The sequence below is a fragment of the Thamnophis sirtalis genome, unplaced genomic scaffold (genome assembly GCF_051295495.1).
Source record: "Thamnophis sirtalis isolate CommonGarterSnake01/CBP01778 unplaced genomic scaffold, rThaSir2_p1.2 scaffold_6, whole genome shotgun sequence".
Lineage (NCBI taxonomy): Eukaryota > Metazoa > Chordata > Lepidosauria > Squamata > Natricidae > Thamnophis > Thamnophis sirtalis.
Genome location: NW_028261386.1, coordinates 85,626,313 through 85,649,468, shown reverse-complemented (window position 1 = coordinate 85,649,468; position 23,156 = coordinate 85,626,313). Strand labels below are relative to the sequence as shown.

At 37.7% G+C, this 23,156-nt stretch overlaps 1 protein-coding gene across 4 annotated transcripts in view; it reads left to right on the top strand.

Annotated features, from left to right (window-relative positions):
• Positions 1-23,156, top strand: part of UTRN (utrophin) — a 468,873-nt gene that overhangs the window by 132,605 nt on the left and 313,112 nt on the right. For all 4 annotated transcript variants that reach the window (XM_087718331.1, XM_087718332.1, XM_087718330.1 and 1 more), the window contains exons 25-35: positions 1,137-1,283; positions 3,665-3,835; positions 5,997-6,176; positions 7,989-8,123; positions 10,171-10,320; positions 12,636-12,797; positions 13,146-13,274; positions 15,652-15,825; positions 18,696-18,851; positions 20,085-20,255; positions 22,550-22,729. In XM_087718331.1, the coding sequence (XP_087574457.1) occupies positions 1,137-1,283; positions 3,665-3,835; positions 5,997-6,176; positions 7,989-8,123; positions 10,171-10,320; positions 12,636-12,797; positions 13,146-13,274; positions 15,652-15,825; positions 18,696-18,851; positions 20,085-20,255; positions 22,550-22,729 (1,755 nt within the window). The remainder of the gene's footprint in view (positions 1-1,136; positions 1,284-3,664; positions 3,836-5,996; positions 6,177-7,988; positions 8,124-10,170; positions 10,321-12,635; positions 12,798-13,145; positions 13,275-15,651; positions 15,826-18,695; positions 18,852-20,084; positions 20,256-22,549; positions 22,730-23,156) is intronic.

Below are 23,156 nucleotides of genomic sequence, written 5' to 3'. Positions count from 1 at the left end.
GAAATGCTACTCTCTGGATTGCAGCCATTAACTTGATTGACATAGTTATGCAGTTTATTTGTTTCTGCTAATGTGTGCTGTCTGAACACTGACATTTTTAAATGATCCAATTTCCAATTTCCAATTTTAATAGATTTGTATGCCGCCCAATCCCGAAGGACTCCGGGCGGCTTACATAAAAACAGGCTAAAAGCATTTTTAAAAAGTTTAAAATATAGGATAGAAATGAGTTAAAAGAAGGACACAACATACACTCGATCTTAATGGGGCTGAAGGTCAATCTAGATCAGCAGCCCCAGGCCTGCCGGAACAGCCAGGTCTTAACAGACTTACGGAAGGCCGAGAGAGTGGGGAAGGTCCGGATCTCAGGGGGTAGATCATTCCAGAGGGCCGGGGCAGTACAGGGAAGGCCCTCCCCCGAGGAGCCACCAGACGACACTGCGTAGTCGACGGTACTCGGAGAAGGCCTGCCCTGTGCGATCTTATTGGGCGCTGGGAGGTATGTTGCAGGAGATATCCAGGTTCTAGGCCATTTAGGGCTTTAAAGGTAATAACCAGCACCTTGAAGCATGTTCGGAGACCAATAGGGAGCCAGTGCAGCTTGCGGAGGATAGGTGTGACATGGGTAAACCCAATATTGCTCGCGCAGCTGCATTCTGGACCAATTGTAGTCTCCGAACACTCTTCAGGGGCAGCCCCATGTAGAGCGTAATGATCATTTATCATTAAGCATGTTATGTGCATCCAGAATTTTTTTTTTAAACAAACCAAGGTTTAAGTAACCATTTATCCTTAAATTTTACAAGGACAAAAATGCTATCATTAATAAATGGTGATTTTGCCACCAAATTTTGGTGGTTTAATATTAGAGTGTAAAGTGTGCTTAAGGAGTTGCTCACCTCTGGTTAATATGATGTAAAAAACATGTTGTATCCTCATTCTCTTCCTCCCTCCCTCTCTCCCCCTCCCCCCTTCTCTCTGTTTCTATATACTAAATTATTTTGTTAATTATTTTTTTCCAAACGTACGGTAATAATAAGTCTGTGAAATCCATAAAAGTGTCTCAGAAATAAGCAACATATCAAGTTGCATCTTTGGAAATAGATATTAAAATATGTTTTCTCATTTATGAACAGCTGTTCATTATTGAAATGGAAAAAATTGAGTTGTCTCTAATAGAGATGAAGGAAATAGATTCTTCTTTAAGAGGCCAGCCCGTTAATGCTTGGGTCAAATCCAAACAGACAGACATCCAATCCCAGTGGGACACACTAAGCAAGCAGGTTGGTTTTTGGCTCTATTACTCTTGCATTTTCATATCTGTAATTGTACTCAAGTAGTAGTGTTGTTACATACATTGCAACCAGTCATATAATATCAAGCATCACATTTTATTTTCAACCTATAAAATCCCATTTTGGGCCTAAATGGAAATGCGAACTGAATAATTCCATTTACATTACACTATGAAAAATCATCTGTTTCATAATTAAACCAATTTAATTTTAAAACTATAGAACTAATGTACTGTGCTGTAAATTATACAGTAAGCATGGGATGAATTACAACTCCCAATATCTTTACTGTTGGGTGTCAGTTATACACTAATTCAGCTAGAGGGCTATAAGTTTGTTGTAGTGTAAGCTCTGGGATGTTTCCAGCTCAAATTTTATCTTTAACATCACCTTGCTAGATAGAAGTTGTCTTATTAGGCTCAATTCCTCATCTGTTTGAAATTCTCACCAGAAAATATATCAAAGGAGCCATTTTGTTTTAACTGGTAGGGCAATTATTGTCATTTATACTGGCAGGCAATTTTCATTTACATGATAATTTTTATCTACATGATAATATTTTAGCCACATTATAATTCTTTTTCCTAGCATCCCTCATGCTGTTTAGAAAACATTAAAACAATGACATCATCATAATTATTTCAAGTTAGTCAGTCTACATTCTAGACTGGACTTGTGAACATACTCAGTGAGAGGAAGATGTTAAAAGCACAGTTCCATCAAGTGAAACTGAGAGTGTTAGTAATGGGTTATTTTTGTGTTAAATGGTAGAAATCTAAATACTTGCAACAAGTATTTGATTGTTTTTCTCGCCATGTACATTTATACATCCAAACTAGACTGTGTTGTTTCTCTGTGTCATACAGTGACGTGCAGTGAGGTTTATAGCTGGTGAGGCACTGACACAGGGGTTTCAAATTTTTTTAGACTTGTGGACTTCAACTCCCAGAAGGCCACAGCTAGGCATGCTCAGTTCCGATTTAAAGTGACAGCATTTTTCCCCCTTGCGAAATAAGTTTTCCTTCATTCTTTTTCTTCTCCCTCCCCCTCCTTCTCCCTCCCTCTCCCCTCTCTCAAACAGACACACGCACACAGAGAAGTTGGATCCCTCTCTCACTCATTCTCTCTCAAACAAACACAAACACAAAGTTGGATTGGATATATTTTCCAATGGCTTGAAAGCAGCTCCTCTGCCATACCCCCCCCCCAATTCCCCTGCTGCCTTTCGATCCGAGCTTTTGATTGCAGGTGGAGCCACGTTGACTTTTCAAACTTGTAATCAGTGAAGCTGGGCTTATATACTTTTATTCAGCTGTGTGTGTGTGTGTGTGTGTGTGTGTTTGTGTGTTTGAAAAGGCAACATGGCTCTGCATGCAATCAAACTTTTTGAATTCATCCCCCCTCCCCACACATGCACCTTTTCCAGCTGTTTCAGAGAGGATTTCAACTCTGCTTTTGCCTGCCCTTATGAAAAGGAAAAAAAATGTAAAAGGAGAAAGGCAAGAGCTGAGGCCAGGCTGAGGTAGTTGATCCCAGAGCCTCTAAAAAGCCTCTAAAAACCACCCTCTACAGGAGGCGAGAGAACCACGTGCCTCATCTACATAAGGAATTTTTCAGCTTTTAACCCTTGCTTAGCTCTGCTCGAGTGATCATAAGGTCAGACTAAATGAGGCACCTCGTTCTCCTGCTCCTGTAGAAGGCACTTTTTAGAGGCTTTTTTACACAGTTAAGCACTAAGCAAAGTCATTCACTGTGATTCTGGCAGCAACTACCTCAGCCTTTTTCCTTTTACATTTTTTTTCTTTTCATGATGACAGTGGTGAGGCTCTGCCTCCCCTGCCTCCCCTGGCTGCACGTCCCTAGTGTCATATGATATGTGTGGTTATGTGGGTATTATTTATTTTGTCATGTTTATGTAGTGTATATTGGAGATGGTGACCCTTTGAGAGCTGTAGGTCAACAAAATTTCATTTTAAATGTATGCCGATTAGTGTGCATTTAAAGTGACAATAAAGTTTTTTTTTAAGTCTAAGAATCCATTGCTAGTTCACTGCTGCTAGCATATATTATAAACCCTCATGATGACCATGATCACCATCACTGCCATAGCCATCATCATGGTTTTTTTAATGTGAACAGTAAAGCATTAAAAATTAAGCAAAACCACATTAAGTATATTTGCCAATTCTTGTAACTATAAAATGTTATTTCCTAGGTTTCCTGCTGAAAAAAAAGGAGAATGTTCTCATCGCAAAATAGCTTCCACCATTCTGTTGATCGTGTTTTTCTTTCATTAGTTGTACAGTACTCTTTAAATAATATGTTTAAACAATGCTGTCCGCATTATGTTGTTTTGTTTGAATTGCTAGATCATTAGCCATAAAAATCAATTATCGGACAATCAAGAAAAAGCTGTCAATCTCAAAAAGGATTTGGCAGAAATGCAAGAATGGATGGCTCAGGCTGAAGAGGAATATTTGGAGAAAGATTTTGAATATAAGAATCCAGATGAGCTAGAGAATGCAGTGGAAGAAATGAAGGTCAGGAATACTTGAAAAGCTTAAATTGTATTTTAAAAATGATGTAGTCACTAAATATGGGTGTTTATTAGTTGTTGTTATTAATATTCTTACATCAGGATATACTTTTCTGGAAAGTTTTTCAGAATAGAGTGATTTGTTTTTTAACAGCTTGAAGCTGACTATCCTTCCTACTTAACTGTTGAAAATGAATTAATCCAGATTATTGACATGTTTATAAGACCATATTTTGTCCCCTGTCTCTACTAGAGCTTACATTGTGTGAAAATATATAAAAACATTATATGTTTGGCAATGTACACACTGAATATTCTTTCTCCATTGAGCCCAGATTGCTGCATAACCCTGTCATGTACTCTGCAATTTGACCAGATGGCTTCAGGCTACTGCTGTTTGATCAGCAAATACTGGTTGAAGTATTTGCTACATAGTGAGATTAGAGGAGGCTGGAGTTTGGAATGACATTTGCTTTAATTTTACAGTGTTAAAGTGAATGTAGAATGAGTGGATTTAATAAGAGAATGTAACACTTCGAAACTCTGATAAGGATACAGAGCCCATTTTGGTTATTCTTGAAATTTCAATGCTGCGGTCTCTTAGCTTAATTTTATATGTGCTTGTATCCTAATTTAATTTGTATGATATGCCTAATTGTAATTTAATAGTGGCTGATCAGCTCTCTGAGCTCTGAGAAAATATGAAGGATGCATTAGTGGGAATAGCAAATTACAAATTTAATATTTACATACATTTGAAAAAAATTACAGCTATTATGAATGTAGAGTCTTTTTAAATTTCTTGTTCATTTTATGCAGTACAATTTTAATAAACTTGTGGTAAATTGTAAAGAACGGACATTTTCAATCAATCTGGCTATCAAAAACTAAATCAGATTGTAGGATTTTTTTAACATTAGAAAGTGTGGCAGCTTTTTAAATTGAGTGACAGGATTGCCACTGGCATTTTCTATTAAATTATAAAAGGTTTTGTAATTGAGTGCTCTGTAGCCTTTGCCAGTCTTGTGCTCCTCAGTTATGTTGACTTTGCAACTGTCAGAATTGCTAGTCAGCATGACCTTGGTGTTTGAAAAATTATTTATTTATTTTGAAACAGTCACATTCAATAGAATGAGAAACTTGTTGTAGTACTCTTGATTGTAGTAAAATTATTAAAAATTACACCACAGAAATATATGCAATCTGAAAGGTTTTTTTAAAAATGTACTAGTTATTGTTGTCCATATAAATTGGGAATTTTGAGACAATAATCTTTATGCATAGTAAGTATTTATTTTGGGATGAGTTGACTTCATGCAACCAGATTAATATAAACCAGTTTGCAACACAATATCTTTAGAGATGAAATCCATTTGTGTGCCAAGGAAGGTCATAAATATGGTAGGCAACTAGTAGAATAAATAATAAATGCATTATATTTATTACATTGTCCATTGGGTGGCTTATAAACATAAATAGATAAAATATGATTGAACCTCAAGTGAAATGTCTTGAGAGCCATGGATTGCATCCAGTGGTGGGTTCCAGATCCCATCTCAACCGCTATGCTGCCACGGGGCTGGGCATTTACCACGTGCATGTGTGCTGTGCACGCATGCACACCCACCGCCCTGCGATGCTCCAGCGGAGCATCATGTAGGCGCTGCACGCCGCACGCTGTGTGTGCATGCGCAAATTGCCCAGTTGGGTCAAATATAGGAAAGGAGGGCAGGTGGCCCTCTGCAGCACTGTTCCGGTGTGGTGCCTGCTGCTCTCAGCAGGCTCCGGTAACCCGTACCGGGGCGTACCGGCTGCAACCCACCCCTGATTGCATCCCAAAGGTGCTTTTTCAAGAGGCAACTGGACTTTCTGGTTTTTCTTTGAAGTTGTTTCGCTTCAGTCAGAGCTGAAGAAGCTTCTTGGATGAGAAGTGAATCATCTTCAAAGAAAAACCAGAAAGTCCAGTTGCTTCTTGAAAAAGCACCTTTGGAACAATCGTGACCTGGATGACTGAGACTCTCCATAGACATGGATTGCATCGCTTCTCTGCACATATGAAATACAGTGTTAACAATTCATTTCAGTATTTAAACTATTAGGTCAGATTCCATTGTTAGTGCAGTGATTGCAATTTAGTTTGGTCCTTATTTGCTTTCTCTGGGCAGAGAGCAAAGGAAGATGTGCTACAGAAAGAAGTGAGGGTGAAAATTCTGAAAGACAGCATCAAAATGCTAGCTGCTAAACTGCCATCTGGTGGTCAGGACTTAACAACAGAGCTCAACCTTGTATTGGAGAATTACCAGCTACTGTGCAACAGGATCAGAGGGAAATGCCACACTTTGGAGGTATGATCCACAACTAATTGAAATATGAAACATACGAAGAATGCTTGCAGGACCTGGGTATGTCTAGTTTAATGAAAAGAAAGACTAGTACAGACATGATAGCAATGTTCCAATATCTCAGGGGCTGCCACAAAGAAGAGGAAATCAAACTATTTTCCAAAGCACCTGAGGGCAGGACAAGAAGCAATGATGGAAACTAATCAAGAAGAGAAGCAACCTAGAACTAAGGAGAAATTTCCTGACTGTTAGAACAATTAATCAATGGAACAACTTGCCTCCAGAAGTTGTGAATGCTCCAACACTGAAAGTTTTTAAGAAAAGATTGGACAACCATTTGTCTGAAGTGGTGTAGGGTTTCCGGCCTAGGCAGGGGGTTAGACTAGAAAACCTCCAACTATTCTGTTCTGTTCTATTCTATTCTATTCTATTCTATTCTATTCTATTCTATTCTATTTATTCTAATTCTTCCTGCCCTCAACACCAATGTTTAAGTCAGAAGTTTATACTTCCAAAGTTTAAAAGAAATCATGGTGTATTTTTGCTCTATACTTAAAAGTTGGGGATGGGGGACATTGTTAGAGGAGCAACTTATTTAATGTAAAAACTCAAAACTCTTTTATTATATACTTAATTCTAGATATTTTGCAGCTTCTTAGAAAGCCAGTTGACATAGTGCTTAAGGTTCCAGGCTAGGAACCAGGAGACTGTCAGTTTTAGTCCTGCCTTAGGCATAATGCCAGCTGGGTGACCTTGAGTCAGTCACTAGGAAGAAGGCAAATGCAAAACTACTTGCGAAATTTTGCCAAGAAAACTGTAGGCACTTTCCAGGACTCAACACTGACTTTAAGCCTCACACATATGTTAACACTGCTTTTTAAATAGTAAAGGATAGTAGTTACTTCTCATTAGTTAGAAGCCATTTCTTATTGCAAGTAAATAAAGGTCAAATAGTGGCTCCAAAATTAGTGCACTATTTTTTGTTGATTTTAAAATGTCAATAAAAATCCAGGAATATATGGATGAGAAATATATAGCTAATGGAATGCATATATTAAGATTCCATCAATATAGTGATTATGAATTATATATTGCCTACTAAGTATTTCAGGTATGTTTAACTTTTATATGCATTCTTATATTTCCTATAATACTTTTGATAGCAATGTGAAATAGCAACTGTGCAGTCAGGCCCCTTATTTAATTCTTTTGTAGCTGCAAATCAGGATAAAGTTAAGTTCTTAAACTCAGTTTTCTATTTTAGTCACATTTGGGCATATACATTACTTGCTTTGGAACAAATTTTGGAAAATGATCCAAATCAATTGTGGGTTATGTTTAAGATGGTGAATTAGAAAATTCTCTATTATTGATTCAAGTAAATATATAAAGAAAGAAATACATAATAGGTATAAGAAGGATACATTTTTGCTTCTAAAGTTAGGAAACTATTACTGGCTATTGTCTCCAATTGTATTTTTTTTCATGCAGCATCTGTTATCTACATTGTCACATACCATCCCATTATTTTGATATTGTATGTAGTGCTATAGTGCAAGCATCTGGAATTGGCATTGGAGATACACTATGTGAGTTGAGCAACCTGAGGCTGAGTGAATTGAAAGTATCTGTCTCATTGTTAGGCAATAACTTGTAAATTATCTGGAGTAGTTCTAGAAATCATTGCTGTTGATGAACAATATACTCTGGAAAATCTACATAAAGCTTAAGAAATAGATTTATCAGTTGACTGAAAGGAACCAACCTGTGAAATAGAATGAGTCTTTTCTTCTTTCATATATTCTTTCTTTTCAGGAAGTATGGTCTTGTTGGATTGAACTACTACACTATCTGGACCTAGAAGCAGCCTGGCTGAATACTTTGGAAGAGAAGATGAAAAAAATTGAACACTTGCCAGAAAAAATAGATGCTGTCAGTGAAGCCCTTGAGGTACAAAGGATAGTCTAAATAAGTAGCTTATGCAAATTTTAGGTTTTTTTTAAACTGAAGGTTTTTTTTAACTGAAGACTTTCCCCTCTTTAAATACAATGGCATTTCCTCATTTTGTATAATATTTAAGTGATTGTAGACGTGGATGGAACTTAGACCTGTTGAAAGGGGTTTTTTTTTGGGTTGATTTATGTTGGAGTGTGCACAGTGTGACTACTATTTTGAGACAACCCAAGAGCAAAATACAGTACACAGAGGTTTTGTCTTTCAAACAGTGGTTTATCTACAAGGCATACAGTATATACTATATTGCCAAAAGTATTCGCTCACAACTGCTTCTGATTATGTGGATGGGTGAGCAAATACTTTTGGCAATATAGTGTGTATATATACTAGACAAATCCAGGCAATCAATCAGTCTTCAGCTATAACACAGAAGCACACATGGAGAGAGAGAGAGAGAGACTGTCCTCACAGGGCCTCTCTTATATAGACAGCCTCTTAAAGTGATAACCCTGCTGACTCATTCTCATTGTATCATCTCAGTTTACAGCCTTAAAAGCAGCTGGTCAGCTATTAAATTATCATTACCTTTCAAGATGGCAAGAGAAGGCAACACTAAATCACTCCTGATTTAACAGGAATATCATGCAAATGGAAAAAAAAGAGGGGGATGCATCAATGAGGACCATATGAATAAAAAATCTTATTTGAACTAAAAGAAATAGGGGTGTTTGCAGTCTCCGATCTTTGATCAAAGATCAAAAAAAGGACAAAATATCAGATGCAACATTCCTATGTAGACCCCTCCCTCCTTTTGAATGTGTGTTTTGTGCCTCCCATCTTTTTTTCTCTCCCACTCCTAGTGAACACTTTTGAGTGTATAAACATATTTTGAAACATTGATATTTTTGGCTGTGGTGTTAACAACAAATACAAACCAGAAACCTTTACTGAACTTCTATGCAACACATGGTGATCTTGCAAAATATTGCAACTTTTGTTGTACTAACTACTTTCCTTATTCTTTGAAATGTGATGGTGAAGTACATGATTTTTTTTAAAAAAATGATACAGTAACTTTTGTCTTGAGACAAAAGTTTTCTAAGGACGCTTTAAATCTTGGTGATTATATTGACTAATTGGAAATCTTTTGACTTGCTTTGACTGGTGCACTAATGCATATAAAATAAACTCTCGGCTTCTATTGTTCAGTAGTTCACTGGTTTTTATAGTAGGGTATGGCAATATGTTCTACATAGATCTCTTTTTGAAGGTGTTTCAGAAACTGTAGTTAGAATATATTAGCCAGGCAACTGTTTATTATCCATGGTTAACTGAAAGGATTCCTTAGAATATTTCTGTAGTTACTTCAGAGTGACAGTTTTTCTTAAATGTTTCATGTGCAGAAAATTTCAGGTTGGATTTGTTCTTTCATAATATCTATTCCGCTCAGACAGAAACATGGGATTGGGAATTCTAACATTTAGATGGCTGCTAGATGGCAGTAAAGAGATATATACATCTAATTGTCCCTTAGATTTTTGCAGCCTAGTGCTGGTAACCGTAACCAGAAGAGGTCCTATGTTTGTTTCCATCGTACCTGGAGATTTCACAAACAGCACCACCTTTTGCTGTAGAGTGCATTCTCATTGGTGATGCTTCCTTCCTTCCTTTTTATTCTCTGAAGACATTAAAAAAAGCTAACATTTTTTTCCCATCTGCTTTCAAGTTTACATTGCACTGATTCTGCTGTCATCTGATGATTTTATTTCCTCTTGCTCTTTTTGTTTTGGTAGAGTTCTTAGTTGTTTTTATGGGTTCCACTGTTTTGATGTATTTGTCCATAATTTCCATAACTGTTTTAGGGTGATAAGATGCCATATGTTTCATTGTTCTCTTAATGGCAAAGTGAGTCCTCCAACACTGTATGTAAATGTGTGTTTTTTCTGCATGATATTTTTTCCAATTTTAAAATGTCAGAGCGCTACATTCAGTATGTTAGAAAACAAGTGCCTACATTTTGGTTTAATTATTTTCTCATTAGTCACTGGAATCCATTCTGCGCCATCCAGCTGACAATCGGACTCAAATTCGGGAGCTTGGCCAAACATTGATAGATGGAGGCATCCTTGATGAAATCATCAGTGAAAAGTTGGAAGTTTTCAATGCCCGTTATGAGGAATTAAGTCATGTGGTATGATACGTAACTTTGATGGAATAAAACATTTGTTTTTACTAATGTCAGCATCCATAATGTACAGTTTTGAATGACACTTAAAGCTGCTTTTCTCTAGTTTATAGAAGGCTGCCCTATATTAAGGTCAGATGTTCATAATTATGGCAATACTACCTATATCTTGCATAATGGTCTGTCAGACGTTTGACAACCACATGACCTACACCATATGAAGCAGATTATCTGGATCCCTTTCAGTCGGGTTTTAGGCCTGGTTACTGCACCGAAACTGCTTTGGTCGTGCTGACCGATGATCTCTGGCGGGCCAGGGATAGAGGACATTCCTCTATCCTGGTGCTTCTTGACCTCTCAGCAGTCTTCGATACCATCGACCATGGTATCCTTCTGTGACGGTTACGGGAGGTGGGAGTGGGAGGCACCGTTTTATGGTGGTTCTCCTACCTCTCGGACAGGTCGCAGTCGGTGTTGGTTGGAGGACAGAGGTTGACCCCTAGGCCCCTCAAATATGGGGTGCCGCAGGCCTCGGTCCTGTCCCCCTTCCTATTTAATATCTACATGAAGCCCCTGGGTGAGATCATACGTCGGCACGGGATTAAATATCATCAATATGCGGATGATACTCAATTGTATCTGTCCGCCCCGTGCCAACTCAGCGAAGCGGTGGAAGTGATGTGCCAGTGCCTGGAGGCTGTCAGGGTCTGGATGGGAGCAAACAAGCTTGCACTCAATCCAGACAAAACCAAGTGGCTATTGATGTTGCCTCCCAAGGATAGTCCAGACATTCCATCCCTTAGCCTGGGGGGTGAAATTTTACACCCCTCAGAGAGGGTCTGCAACTTGGGTGTCCTCCTGGATTCGCAGCTGACGTTAGAACACCACTTGTCAGCTATGACCAGGGGGGCTTTTGCCCAGGTTCACCTGGTGCACCAGCTGCGGCCCTACCTGGACCGGGAGGCACTTCAAATGGTCACTCACACCCTCGTCATCTCAAGGCTCGATTACTGTAATGCGCTCTACATGGGGCTGCCCCTGAAAAGTGTTCGGAGACTACAGTTGGTCTAGAATGCAGCCGCGCGAGCAATATCGGGTGTACCTAGGTACACCCATGTTACACCTATCCTCCGCGAGCTGCACTGGCTTCCTATTGGTCTCCGAGCATACTTCAAGGTGCTAGTTATTACTTTTAAAGCCCTACATGGCTTAGGACCTGGATATCTGAGAGACCACCTCCTGCCACATACCTCCCAACGACCAATTAGATCTCACAGGTTGCGCCTTCTCCAGGTGCCGTCGAGCGGACAATGCCGGCTGGTGGCTCCTTGGGGGAGGGCCTTCTCTGTGGCAGGTCCGGCCCTGTGGAATGATCTACCCGTAGAGATCTGGACCCTTCCCACTCTCTCAGCCTTCTGAAAAGCCACTAAAACCTGGCTGTTCCGGCAGGCCTGGGGCTGTTGAACAAGGTCCAGCCCCACTTAAATGGAATGTATGGTGTGTTGTTTTTTAAATTATATCTCATGTTATTTTTTAATTCTTATTTTTATCTTGCTGTAAGCCGCCCAGAGTCCTGCGGGATTGGGCGGCATACAAATTTATTAAATTGCTAAATTACCATAAACTGGATGGCTGAGTGAATTCTTGATTGAAAGTGTACAGATCCAGATTCAGCTTAAAGGATCCTATATTTTTGTATAGGCAAGAAGCAGAATTATGATGCCAGGTCATGGGGTTACATTTCTCAAACAAACAAAAAAGAAAAAAAATAACAATTTGGAAATGATTTAAATCAATTTATGATATAAATGAGGTAAATGATCTCTACCAACAAAGCCCCATCCCAGAAAAATGTGTAAAATGACTGAACATCTGATTTTATATTTTAAAAAAGGTTGAAGTATAATGAGCAGATTTATATGATTCAGATTACAGAATATGGAGTAAAGCTGTAGTAGTTTTAAAAGTTTGCCTGCTGTCTTGGAATGAGAACTCCTTTTTGGCCTTGGAAAATACAGGACAGAGGATCTTGCAAGGGACAAAAAGCTGAATTGATAGTCGTTTTGAAACCGTTGTTGCGAATTGATGGATCCCATTATGATGTCAATGGTATTAATATGTCCTCTGGAAACTTCCATTAGTTTTGATAACAAAGGCAAATGCTGAAGTCAGTGTTTCTGATTTAGTTTGCCATGCTAGGAATCTCTGAATTATGTGTAATATAATGCAAGCAGTTCTGATTTACTATTTTTGTATTTATATTTAGGTTTATATACAAGTTCTAAAGTTCTCAGGCAACATATTTCTTTGTCTCTCCTTAGGCAGTCAGTAAACAGATTTCTTTGGAGCAACAACTTCAGATGATGCGAGAAACTGAGCACATGTTGCAGGTTCTTCAGGAAAGCTTGAAGGATTTGGATAGGCAGCTAACATCCTATTTGACCAATAGAATAGATGCCTTCCAAATGCCTCAAGAGGCACAGGTATTCCTTTCCTTTCCTTTCCTTCCCTTCCCTTCCCTTCCCTTCCCTTCCCCCTTCCCCCTTTCCCCTTTTCCCTTTTCCCTTCTTAAAAAAACCACTTTGTAACATGGTTTTGAGTTGTAGGATAATTAAGGGAATACATGCTCTATGAAGAAATGCTGATGGTGTCTTGCACTAGAAAACCTTCAGTAATCTCTTGACTGTGAAATAAGCAGTCTATCCCTGAAATCAGCATTGAGTAAAGTGGATGTTATAGTCTTTATAATACATTTTATAGTATAATTTATTGGGCAGTCAGGTTGATATCTGCTATGTCCTCTTTTGCCCGTTTTCTATATTGAATGGCAGAAAATCCAAGCCGAGATTGCTGCTCATGAGTCTACCTTGGAAGAGCTTAGAAAGAATGTCTATTCTTTAATGTCACCTTCGCCAGAGTGCCGATCCCCCCGTGGCGGGACTCATTTGGATGTCTTGCAGGTAAACATTTAAAAAGAAAAAAAATGCTATTTTCATTGAGATTAAGCATTAAGGCATACCATATTTTTCGGAGTATAAGATGAACCAGAGTATAAGACACACCAAGGTTTTGAAGAGGCAAATTAAAAAAAAAAGTTTTTGCACTCTGCAGACCTCCCCAAAACGGCCCATTTTTTGCAAAAATGAGCTATTTTTCCCCCCAAAAAGGGCATGAATAGCCTTTAGAAGGCTTATAGAGTGCTCCTGAGGAATTGGGGGGGGGCATAAATGAGCAAAAATGGCCCCCTTTTTCACGAAAATGGACCTGTTTTTTTAATCAAAAAGGGGCATGAATAGCCTCTTGGGGGCTGGGGGAGGGGCAAAAATGAGCAAAAAATGGCCCATTTTTCACTCATTTCTGCCCTCCCCAGTCCCCAGGAGCACTCTGCAAGGCTCCTAAAGGCTATGCATGACCATTTTGGTGAAGGGGGTGGGGTTTTGGGAGGCAAAAAATGGATTCAGTGTATAAGACATACCCAGATTTTCAACCTCTTTTTTGAGGGAAAAAGATGTTTCTTATACTCCGAAAAATATGGCAATCAAAAAGAAAAGCAGAGATTATATACTTTTTAAAATTGACTTGATAATTAATTGATATAGTAGAATTTTGCATTCATCTGTTAGAGTATGTTTCTTTACTTGGTGAAATTATAGAAAGAAGAGGTCCATCTTACTGCTGAGAGATTTATAATGCTTTGAATAATTTTCAGTTTTACACTAGGAAGTTTTTGGGTGAACTACTATAATTAATTTTATGTGGTATATGCCATCAGTCAGAAACATATTCAGGTGGCAGATATATAAGTTTTCTGAAATTTTAAATTATATTTTAAATTTTTGGAAACAGTGGTATTATCTAGGGGCATAATAGGTACCACATTGCTCACCATCCATGCACCTGGTGTAATCCTGCATACTCATTAAATTGCATAATGATAACTGAAAGTCCCCATCACTGCTTTCATCTTGATGGTAATGATATTATAATAACACAATAACAATAATACAATGTTATATAAGTAATCTTAGTTTCAACTCAGTGTGAGAAATGGGCAGAAGAAAACAAGGTTAGAAAAGAATTTGACTTTTGTTTCAATGACAAGATTTAATACGTTGAGAAGTAATCTCATTCAGGCTTTTGAAAGCCAGTTTCAGGCATTCAAAATTGAAGGAAATCATTCGGTAGAGGAAGAGACACATTGAGGTAAAGATAGTATGACTTACAGAATCAAAGACCTGAATATGAATCAAGGTTTTCCCCATAATGCTAATTAGTTTTCCAGTGTTCCCAGAATTGTTGCGTTTTTCCCTTTTTTGACTTACATATGTATATATTTGTAAAAGTAGGATAATACTTTTGCATACATATGAAAGTTCATATTTGTGAAATATGCTATAATACACTTTTCTTAGATCCTTGGACAGTTATTGCAAATTGTTACAATTGTTGAACAGGGTGGATATTAACATTGCTAGTACAGAGAAAATGTTTGAGGAATAGATAATACTAAGATTATGGCATTTGGCTGGCGAACCTGAAGCACTTCTTAGTGACTACAGAAAACTAGTAGAGATGCCAAATAAATCCTCTAAAGAGAAGGAAAGGGAAAGCAGTTGTTTCAAAACAGAGATTATGAAGAGTGGAGTCTAGACAGAGGCATTTATATTTTCACAATAGGGTGAACAGTTTGGTTTTGTGAGAAATATTCAGAGCATAGCAAATAGAAACCAGGATAGAAGGATTGAGTTAGGAGTTGATGAAGAATTAAGTGGCAAACTTGATAGCATTAATTTTGAAAGGTGGAAGAAGAAGAAAAAAGACTAATTAGAGATGAGGAATCCATTCAAGCAAGAAGATTTTTGATTTTCTGGGAAGTATTATAAATTCAGGACATGAGATGGTGTTTAAATCCCATTTTGTGAATTCTCTGATTAGGTAGCTAGAGGGAGAACTGATTAGTTCATGGTGTTCCATGCCTGCTTTTGTGCTTTGGGGCTGACAGAAGTGAAGAAAATTCTTCACTGTACCTTTGGAAGTCCCCAAACATAGGCCTATATAAAACTGCTTGGTGGGGGGTTTTAAATCTTGTTTTTGAAGCATGACTTTGTCATGCTTAAGTGGAAAAGAGAAGATCTCAGATTTAGAGATAAATTATTTTGTTAGTTAGAGAAGAGGGAAGCATGGTTACAAGGAGAGGAAATCCACAATGACATAAAAAAGAGAGAAATGCTGAACCAGAAGAGTAAGATATACATTATAAATAAGAACAGTTAGTAGAAATATTTTTCATTCTAAGTGTACGAATATGTCAAATTTTTTGCTTTCTTACATTAACAGAGGAAGCTCCGGGAGGTATCCACGAAGTACCAGCTATTCCAGAAACCAGCGAATTTTGAGCAGCGTATGTTGGATTGTAAACGAGTTCTGGATAGCGTAAAAGCTGAACTCCATATCTTGGATGTGAAGGATGTTGATCCGGATACCATTCAGTTTCACTTTGATAAATGCATGGTAATATAATGCTATAACTAAATTTTCTTAATTTCTCTCTATGAAACTTTCTTTGCTTCTTTAACTCCATGGTAGTGAACTTTCCAGTAGCCTGACAGTTGACATTCACAGCACAGCAGTGGTAGAAAACATGAATGAAAGGAAGAGACTTTGTGCCTTGAGATAAAAGAACCAAAAGAATGTGGTTTTCACTCCTATTATCAGAGTTGCATAAGTTTTAAGAGCATCATTTTATTCTCCAATTTAATAGCACATTTTATATAGAGTCTCATCAATAAAAAACACTGTTAGGTAAGCTCCCCGTTGGGAGAGCGGGTACGTTCAGAGAAGCGTTGTTAGAGTTGTGTTGGAGAACACACAAACCAGCATACAGAGACACTGTAGTTTAAATAGGCTTTTACTTTCGTGGAAATAGAGGTATCAGAATCCATCAAACAGTCCAAGTCATACACGGATAAGACAGTCAGTCATCAATGTCTTTCAGTTAAGGGATAATCCAAATAACATAGTCCAGTATCATATAATCAGTTCAGTACTCAAAGTTTGCTGGCAGTTGCAAAACTTACAATAGCTCACGGCACTTCCTAACAGCCATCTTCCAAAACACTCAGATCAGATCAGCCCAGCATCTAACAGAGAAACTAACAGTCATTCTGGCTCCCTCTTATGGCCGATTGAGGAAAACAGCAACCAATCGCATTTTACAGTATGATTTAAAGAAACAGGCACAACTTTGTTACATGATTTAAATATTGCCAACCCAACCATTAGATTATATTCCTAACAAACACTAGCATGCTAATTGTCTATTTAGCCAATATTTTAGGCATGATTTTTTTCCCAGACCTGCCTGGAAACCGAATAACAGAGTTGAAAGTAACCTTGGAGGTATTCTAGTCCAATCCCCTACTCAAGCAGGAGACCTTATACAACTTCAGACAAATGGTGTCTAGTCTTTTTTTAAAAGGCTCCAGTGATGGAGCACCCACAGTATCTGAAGGCAAGCTTGTTCTCATTGTCAGGAACTTTCTCCTTAGTTCTAGGTTGCTTCTCACCTTGGTTAGTTTCCATCAATTGCTTCTTGTCTTGCCTTCTTGTCCTTTGGAAAATAGGTTGACCCCTTCTTCTTTGTGGTATTTCCTCAAATACAGTATTAGAATACTGATACCACGTTGCTCCTAATCCTTCTTTTCACTAGACGAGATACTGTATATCCAGTTCCTGCAACTGTTCATATGTTTTGGCCTCCAGCTTCCTAATCATCTTTGTTCTTCTTCTCTGCACTCTTTCCAGAGTCTCAACATCTTTTTTATATTGTGGTGACCAAAATTGGATGCAGTGTTCCAAGTGTGGTCTTATCAAGGCCTTTTAGTGCAGTACTACCATTTCAAATGATCTTGATTCTATCCCTCTGTTAATGCAGCCTAGGATTGCATTGGTTTTTTTGGCAGCTGTAGCATACTACTGGCTCATATTTAAGTGATTGTCCACTAGGACTCCAAGATCCCTCTCACAGTTATTGTTATTGAGCCAAGTTTCACCTGATCTGCACCTGTGTGTTTGATTTTTCTTGTCTAAATGTACAACCTTACTTTTCTTTCCATTGTCCCAAAGGTGCTTTTTTCAAGAGGCAACTGTATTTTCTGGTTTTTATTTGAAGATGTTTTGCTTCTCATTGCTTCTCATCCAAGAAGCTTTTTCAGCTCTGGTGGGGATTCCTCACCACCCAGTCAGAGCTGAAGAAGCTTCTTGGATGAAAAGCAAAACCAAACCACAAAGTCTCTTGAAAAAAGCACCTTTGGGACAACCATGAATTTGATAACTGAGAATCTCCATATACATTTTCTCTCCATTGAATTTCATTTTGTTAGATAGGGCCCAGTGTTCAAGTTGGTTGAGATATATCTGTATCTTGATCCTATCTTCTGGGCTGTTGGTATTCCTGCCAACTTGGTGTCATCTGCAGCTTTGATGAGTTCCTCTTCTATTCCCTCGTCTAAAACATCTGTACTGCAAAAATGAAATCTCCCATTAAAGTGTGATCAGTCTAAGTCATAAAAAAATGAGCAAAATCTTAACAATGTGAACAAAGCAGTGTACATTTTTTTAAAAATTTTTTGGAGTTATTTCATTGCACTTGGGCTGTATTCAGACATGATTACCAGTCTTTAAACATGCTGGGAACTTGGATGTTATTTTCCCTCTTTCCTCTTCTTTTTTGCTCTAAACTGCCATACGATCTCCTGTTCATTCTTCATGGTAATTTCTATTTGCTATGATGTTGGGGGCATTTTTGTGATTTATTTTCTAAACAGAAACCATTGCTCAAAATGGGTTACTGACTAATTTGAATCTAGTTTTAGTTAATATTTGTCCTTGACTGTAGCAAACTGGGCACCATGGGGTGTGGCTTTGATGGTTCACTGACAAATGCGCGCTCGACAAAAGCACACCGACAAAACCACGGCGAGAAAACCACGAGGTTGAAATTGCGCCGACAAATGCGCACTGATGAAAGCGTGCCATCAAAAAACAATGAAAACAACGTAATAACCCTAACCCTAACCCTAACCCTAACCCTAACCCTAACCCTTACCTTAACTTAAACCACGCTTTTGTGGGCGCGGTTTTGTCAGCGCGTTGTTGTGGGCGTGTTTATGACATCGCGGTTTTCTCACCGCAGTTTTGTCGGCGCGCTATTGTTGTGCGCGCATTTGTCGGGTTACGGGCTTTGATGATAGATGATCATCAAAGATGATAATGGGGTTCAATTCTGATGGTTATTGAAAAGTAAAATTAAACCAGGAAGTTGAAATATTATAATATATTTTAATATAGTATAATAAAACTATATGGTGTCCTGATTCTAGAAACTCTATAAGACCCTGAGTGAAGTAAAACTCGAAGTGGAGACAGTGATCAAAACAGGAAGGCAGATTGTACAGAAACAACAGACAGACAATCCCAAAAGCATGGATGAACAACTGACAGCACTGAAATTCCTTTATAATGATTTGGGAGCACAGGTTAGTATTTCATATGTGTAGTTTTGTTTCACTGTGTGAAATGCACTTGAGGTGAATATCAAGCATTTCATTAAATATTATATGAACCAGACTGGCTTTGGATACATTGGTATCCTTCAGTCTCAAAAGATTATGGTATCATGCTCTGGAAAGTGGTCCTAAAAACAGTATCTGGTGTGGTTAAAAAGGCCAATTCGGGAGTGGCAATCCCTTCCACACTGAGGGCAGATGCATTCTGTCCCCTGTCCAGCCCCCAGATTTCGCTGGTTCCGGGACTGCCTCTTTGCCTCAGCCTGCTGAACAAGTGTCTCTTCGAATTTGAGAAGGCCATGCTGCGTCTTTAGACCCTGAGTGATTTGGATGATTTACTTACTATTCAAAGTTAAATCTCCAATGAGAATCTGTAATGTTTTAAATAGGAGATGAAAATATATGAATTTCCACATCAATAATACCGTATTTCCCTGAAAATAAGACAAGGTTTTATTTTCTTTTGACCCACAAAATAAGTGCTTGGCCTTATTTTCGGGGAGGTCTTATTATTTTTGAGGTACAGGAGGTGGCGAGTGTGGTTACCTCATGGCTGCTACTGTGTTGAAATATTTTCAGGGAGGCTTATTTTGGGGGGAGGGTTTTAGCACATGTGCTCAAAAGTCGTATAATCCAGGCTTATCTAGAGTAACTCTGCTCTGTTTTTAGAATTGATAAAAAGAAAACAATTTTATTTTTGTAAAATAAAATAAATGATCTAAGAGGTGGTTTCTTGACAGATCATCTTTTCCTTCATGAGTCCATCTATCTTGTAGAATTGTCATTGAATGCCTTTTCCTTATCCATTTTCCTTCATAGATGTAGTTGACTGATGAGGACAAATTATTTTTAGAGACAAGTAACCATAGCCAAAATAGAGGTTATGGAGTAATACTAAATTTAAAGGTGCTTTGAGTTCAATTCCAAAAATCTGGAACACCGCTTGAAAATCAGTATTGACAAAATTACCATCAGTCATCTTCATACATCTTATGAAGGTATCATTAACACCATTAAACAGCAACATCTCTCTATGCCAGGTCCTTGGGAAGGACTTGATAGATAAAGAAAAATGCCAGATCCCATCTAAACATCTGCTCACTGTGTGACCCACACATAATGTTGATCAAATAAGTTTTCTTAATTGTTTGTTCTTGATGCTCACTCTTTTATATGCTTTTTTTATAAAACAATACGAAATAGGTGACAGAAGGGAAGCAAGATCTAGAACAGGCATTGCAACTCTCATGCAAATTCAATGAAGTTTCCCTCTCCTTATCCGAATGGTTGGAGGTGACAGAAACTGAACTAGTGCATAAGTCCACTTCAGAACGTACACTTTCTGATCTGGACACTGAAATCGCTTGGGCTAAGGTAAGTAGCCTGTTCTTAGCCTTCTTAGTTTGCATCTCATTTTGATACTTCTTGTTATAGTTCAGAATTCTACCTGCCAGGAAGCCCCCAGGGGCCAAGTCATCTCAGAAAGGTGATGAAGGTAGAGGGGTTATAGTTCTTATAGTTGAACAAAATAGTTCTATAGTTTAACAAAAAAATATACCTTCTGTTTTGCTTTGGAAGCAGTTGTGGACAAAAATCAACCTTTTTAACCTGGAGCCTAGCTTATATATTTGAATCCAGTAGGTGGATTGCATTCATTTTTCTTCTAGTTTTATGAGGAATCTATTTGGAAACATATTCTATATTGCATCCGAACATGTCATGTTGAGTACTGCAAGGAATTCCAGACTGCCGCCAAGAAATTTAGTCTCCTCTCCTTTCTTGTTATAGGGACATTTTTTTTCTGACGCTATTGTATTGTATGCCTATGGATTCTTTTTAAGGAAAGCAATTATGTAATATTCATGCTGCTCATGTGCATTTATCATATTAATATTTTAGAAAAGGTCATTAAATGTTGAACTCAACTTGAGAGACTTCACTCATTTGTTTGCCATTTGTAGAAACTTTACTATTTCAAACAGCTGAATTCCACCAACAGAATTTTAAAAAATTAACAGATCAAATGTTCTGTACTTTGTTCTTTTTCTATTAATGTAATGCAGCTGTTGGCTTTTTGAATGTAATTGTTTGTTTTAATTATTGATTGCTATTTTAAAAATGTCATGGTTAGTCAGTTCTTTGACTAATTGAGTGCAAAATGTCATTAGCCTGCTAGGAGAAGGTTTGTGGGACTAGTGTTGAAAATGAAACAATATAATTTCTGTGTATTACTTATTCTGAACAAAGAACATGCATGAATTACTAGATGTATAATACAAAGGGAAAAAGAGCACCAAGTGGCTTCCCACTAAAATAAGAAATTGTTGGTTATTCCTATAGTACAGTGTTGGGATTCAAATTTTTTTACTGCCGGTTCTGTGGGTATGCCTTCATGGGCATGGCAGGGGAGGGATATTGTAAAATTTCCATTCCCTCCCCACTCCAGGGGAAGGTTACTGCAAAATCCCCATTAATTCCCGATCAGCTGGGACTTGGGAGGCAGAGAATAGATGGGGGTGGGGCCAGTCAGAGGTGGTATTTACTGGATCTCCGAACTACTCAAAATTTCCACTACCGGTTCTCCAGAACTGGTCAGAACCTTCTGACTACTATTACAGTATAAAGTGAATTGTATTATGAAGGAAAGCGTATATCCTACCATAAAAAATATGCATGTGAGAAAAAGCTTGGGGATTCCTGAAGCGAACTCTAGAATTAAATGGAGATTTGATATTATTAAACATTTCTGAGGTTTGTGTAATTCTTCCTTTTTTTTGGATTAGCATTGGAAACCTTAAGCAACAAACCATGTCCACATTTTTCAAATATGACAGAAATTATATTCTGTGGAACACTTACTTTGTTTTCAAAACAGTGTTTAGGCTGTAGTGTGAGCTTGGTTTACAAGAAAGTGATAGTTTCAAATCATAATTTGCTGGACATTTACTTGCTGTTAAATAGGTCCAGAATTTCTACATCCTAAATAACAGAGGAGGAAGCGAAAATCTATATGGGCAATCTATAGTTTGCTATTGCATTAGATTACTCATTGCATACATCTTTCTCAGTTAAAATTAGAACCATTTAAGAAAGTGAGACTTATTTATTAGTAAACAGCTACTTAAACTGCTGTAGGAACATTTAAGGTATAGTAAAAATATTAAAAACATTTTTGCAATTTATGAAAAACATATTCCCCAAAAGCAATCTTAATGTTTCCCCTTGAAAGATATGTAGTTCCCCAAATTTGCAAAAGGTTTGTGAAATAAATGTACTTTATTATCAGATTGCATATAACTGCAATTTGCATCGATTTAACATATCATAACAGATTTTGCAAAATCAGTTACAGAATGTAATTAAAACAAAGAATAGAGCACATTAAAACATTTACCAGTTACTGAAGCTACCATTTCTTTGAATTTTTTTTATTCTATGACTACTAAGATACCTTGAATTTTAGAAGATCCCTTGCTTTGGAATCCGTTAGGTATCATATATCATATCATATAATTGGATTCCTTTCGGTATCAAATATTTCATTGCAGTGATATGTCAATCATTGGGAAAACTGATCAAGAGAGAAACCAAATCAATACTATTTTTTTTGTTTCTGTCATCTTGAGAAACTTTCTTCTGTTCTGTTAATGGTCCCTGTTGTCTTCCAGAATGTGCTGAGAGAATTGGAGAGGAAGAAAGTCGATCTGAATAGTGTAACAGAAAGCAGTGCTGCACTGCAGGCCTTAGTGGATGAAAGTGAAACTTCTCTGGAGGAAAAACTCTGTGTTCTTAATGCTGGATGGAGTAGAGTCCGAACCTGGACCGAAGATTGGTGCAATACACTTCTGGTAAGCTGAAACTGCAAATGACAAATTTTGACATTTGCAGAATTTGTTATCTGTATGGCTTTGGATAGGATAATATGCTTTGATGGGGGTCTTATTACCCTTGAAGTAGAAAATGTTTGCAAATGTCAAGTTTCCTATAAGGAGAGAACGGCCTTACTCAATTGAACATCTCCAAGATATGTTAAATTTGAATGTTCTATGGCCAGGCAAGCTAGGACAATATCTTTAGAGACTATTTAGTTGGGGAAGGCTGACCTATTAAATGGAAAAATGTATCAGATGGTGAAGAACTTGACAGCTTTTTCCGAAATAGTAAAATGTATTGAACAATTTGAGAGTTTTACTTCTTACTTCATGCCCAAGAAGTATCAGAATCTTTTCTTTGAAGCTTTAGCCCAAGAATAAATACTTTAAAAGTAATTATTAC